The sequence below is a fragment of the Fukomys damarensis genome, unplaced genomic scaffold (genome assembly GCF_012274545.1).
Source record: "Fukomys damarensis isolate Sample0158 unplaced genomic scaffold, DMR_v1.0_HiC HiC_scaffold_4, whole genome shotgun sequence".
In the NCBI taxonomy this organism is placed as follows: domain Eukaryota; kingdom Metazoa; phylum Chordata; class Mammalia; order Rodentia; family Bathyergidae; genus Fukomys; species Fukomys damarensis.
The window spans coordinates 22,907,449-22,910,915 of record NW_022900916.1 but is presented as its reverse complement, the minus strand read 5'-3'; the positions used below and the strand labels follow the sequence as shown (position 1 = coordinate 22,910,915).

The 3,467-nt window shown below is 36.4% G+C and overlaps 1 protein-coding gene across 1 annotated transcript in view; it reads right to left on the bottom strand.

The window, feature by feature from the left end:
• The window catches only part of Abcb5 (ATP binding cassette subfamily B member 5), an 87,571-nt gene that overhangs the window by 7,983 nt on the left and 76,121 nt on the right, over nt 1-3,467 (bottom strand). The window contains exon 24 of the mRNA XM_010641096.1: nt 1,350-1,547. Within this exon, the coding sequence (XP_010639398.1) occupies nt 1,350-1,547 (198 nt within the window). The remainder of the gene's footprint in view (nt 1-1,349; nt 1,548-3,467) is intronic.

Sequence of the window (3,467 nt, the reverse complement as noted above, 5' to 3'; positions counted from 1 at the left end):
CTTTTTTTTTTTTTTTTTTTTTTTTTTCGGTGGTACCGGGGATTGAACTCTGGCCCTTGCACTTGCAAGGCAGGTGGCAGAACCACTGTGCCAAATCCCTGGCCCTATGATGGGAACTCTTGAGGCACCAGGGAAATATTATATGACAAAGCTATTATTGCACTATTACATTCTAGCAGAGAAAGGCAGGCAATAAACACACCAAGAGACAAGCTCAGAAAAAGAAAGTTCTATGAAGACAGGATAAGACAGAGTGACTCAGGCATTGGAGAGGATGTGGAAAAGGGAAGTGAAGAGGGTGCATTTCTTTCTATAGGGTTGTCTAAGAAGACCTGAGGAAGGAGTGTTCAGACTGAGACATGAATGATAAGAAACATCTAGCAAAGAAGTTGGAGTAATACCATTCTAGGAAGGGGAAAAGCAAGAACAAGGGCTCATAGGTGTGTATAAAGAATACACAAAAGCCAGGGCAGTGGCTACACAGTGACCAATGAGGTGAGGAGAGATAGAAGAATTTGGAGAGGGAGGCAGAGCCCAGATCATAAGGGACTGTGGCTGATGGTATGGACTCTGGTTTATTTTTAACTGCAGTAGGAAACCATTGGAGTGTTTCAAGGAAGGAATGTGCTATACTATGTGCAAATAGATGAATATTACTTAGTCCAAGAAAGCAATTTTGGACAACTCTGGTCAGAAAATATTCATTGAGAATCTATGATGGAGAAAAGTCTGTAAATTATAGGCGAGTGTGGATTAATGTATCTTTATTTTTCGGTATTGGGGATTGAACCCAGGGCTTTCGGGTGCCAGGGAATTGCTGTATCCCTGTGCTGCATCCCCAGCTTAATGTGACAATTTTTGACCTTTAGGGACCTACAGTTTTTTGGAGGAGGGAAGGGGCAAGATAGGAAGCTGAGAGAGAAAGAGAGAGAGGGGAGGGGAACCAGAGAGACAGGAATGAGAAGATAAAGGAAATCTAGCATATGCTATATACAGTATAGTAGCATAAGTCGAGGTAAGAAAAACAATCCTTTAGTTCAAAGGAAGAAGAGGTTACATATTTTTAAGATCAGGACCCACAAAGTAATGGTGTTGATTGAAATAAAACTTAATTATGCATAAAGTATTGACAGTTGGAAGTAGAGATGGCCAGTGAGGAAATTGTCCTTTTGTTATTAGTTTGTTTGATTTTTAATTAAGGGTGTGGATAGATATTTCTTTTTTTTTTCTTTTTTTAAAACTTCTGCAATGCTTGGCCTACCCAAACCCATGAAGATGCTTATACCCAAGTGAATATTAAGAGCAGTAGCATTAATCCCCAGATTGGGTGTTATTAAATTCAGTCTTACTACTTGTCCTTTCACAGGATCATAAAATCTCTGTAGAAGTTGAATAGAAGTGCTTTTTCCACAGCCGCTGCTCCCGACAAATGCGACTGTCTTCCCTTTCTCAATACTGAGGGATAAGCCATGAAGGATAAAAACATCTGGGCGGCATGGATAGAAGAAAGAGACTTCTCGAAACTCTAAATTCCCTTCACATGTGTCCTGTGAAAGGAAGTGGACAGTATTTAGATTGGTGGTTTAGGCTGGTGTAGCACATGGTAGCACCTTGGCTGAGTGACATTTGAAAACTGCATATTCCCACAACCATTTTGATTTTCAATTTCATATTCATCTCCATAGTGCTGCTGGTGGAATACTAGTTTCTGACACAGTGCTTACATTTCATATCTGTATTTCCTGGTATCTTCAGTACTGGATTTCTCCTAGAAACAAGCATTCTTTGGCTTGGCTATGCAGATGCAGATTAGCAGTGTGACCAGCTGCTCCGAATAAATACATTTTTTTCTTTTTAATTTGATTTATGCTTTAAAGAACTTTACTGCTTAATTCAGAGGAGCTCATGATCTCATGAAGTGTATTTTGCAAGCTGGACTATATTTTATAGTTAACGTACATTATCTGTATTCTGCTTTATCTTTCTGCATTTGTAATTTTGTATTATCTGAATTCTGCTTTATCTTTAGTTTCCATTGATCATTATTTGGCAGCAACACTTGCTTAGTTTAGGTTTCTTTCTGTGTTTTAATCTCTTTAGTGACTGATGATTTATAGGTGAACTAATTCTAATGTACACCAGAAATGTTTTCAAAAGAATTTCCAGAACTATCACTAAGTAATGATTAGTTTTTCCTTTACATTTTTTGGCCTATAAGATTTTGGGTGTTTTTGAATTTCATGTTTTCCCGAGTTGCCTTTCTTCTTAATGTTGCTGGGATTGAATCCAGGGTCTCATGTGTGCCATACACATGCTCTACCGCTGAACTGCGTCCCTCCAATTGCATTTTAACTTTTGTTGTTAAGGTAGGTATAAAGTAAGAAGGGGTAGTTGAATATGTACGTGTGTCGGGTTTGATGTGTTGTTGGTGGTACTGATAGCTGGACTTTCAGACAGTTTCCTTACATCAGATTTAGTCACATTTAACAATTTTTGAACCCGGCCTAAAGGTGCCAGGTAGGAGGCACAAGTTTTGATGATATGATTCTGTTGTCAAAGAACGAAATATTAGGATGTGAATAAAAGTTATATGAAGTGCAATAAATATTATGGTGAATGTTTAAATTAAAATGATTTATTACAGTAAGAGATGCATGACCATTAATATTCCTAATAATGCTTCCCCTTTTTCTGAACACACTTATGCCATCATTCCTGCCACTTTCTGAAGCAGTTCCGGAAGTCCTCTTTCATGAGTGACTTGTCATGCCTGCCTTGATGTCCTAAATCAATTCAAAATGCAAGTTTTATAAAATAAAACCATTATGGTGTGTCTCCATCCGCTTCATTCACTAGATTTGACGTAGATGGTAGCTTCTAGCTCTTCCCCAAAGTCAAAATGACCTTGAAAAGTAAATGTATGAAAGAAGTCTTCCAGAACTGCTTCAGATAGGATACGTTTGTTTGAAGTAAAGGGAAGTATTTTGAAGGGGATGAATGTGATGTATCCTTTTTGCAATAAATTAAAAACAATTAAACATTCACCATATTTTCTGATCATACCACATAGAAGTAGAAGAAAATATCTTTTGATTGATGTATGCCACAATGTAAGTAGTGTTTCTAATTTTAACCCTTACAACATAGAGAGTATAATTATTTCTACATATACTCTGTTGCCTTTGGTAAAGACATAGAGAGATAGTCTAAGAAACTTCTAGACTAATACTTTTAAAATTTAATTTTACTATATTTAATTGTGTTTACTATGGATAATTTCAATCATACCATAAGTGAGAGAAAAATATAATGGATTTCTATAAGCCTATCCCCAGCGTCAGTGTGTATAGTTTTTGCTAATTTTGCTTGATTTTAATATTTATTTATTTATTTATTTATTTATTTATTTATTTATTTATTTACTTTTTGTTTTTTTGAGACAGGGTTTCACTATGTAGTTGAGACTG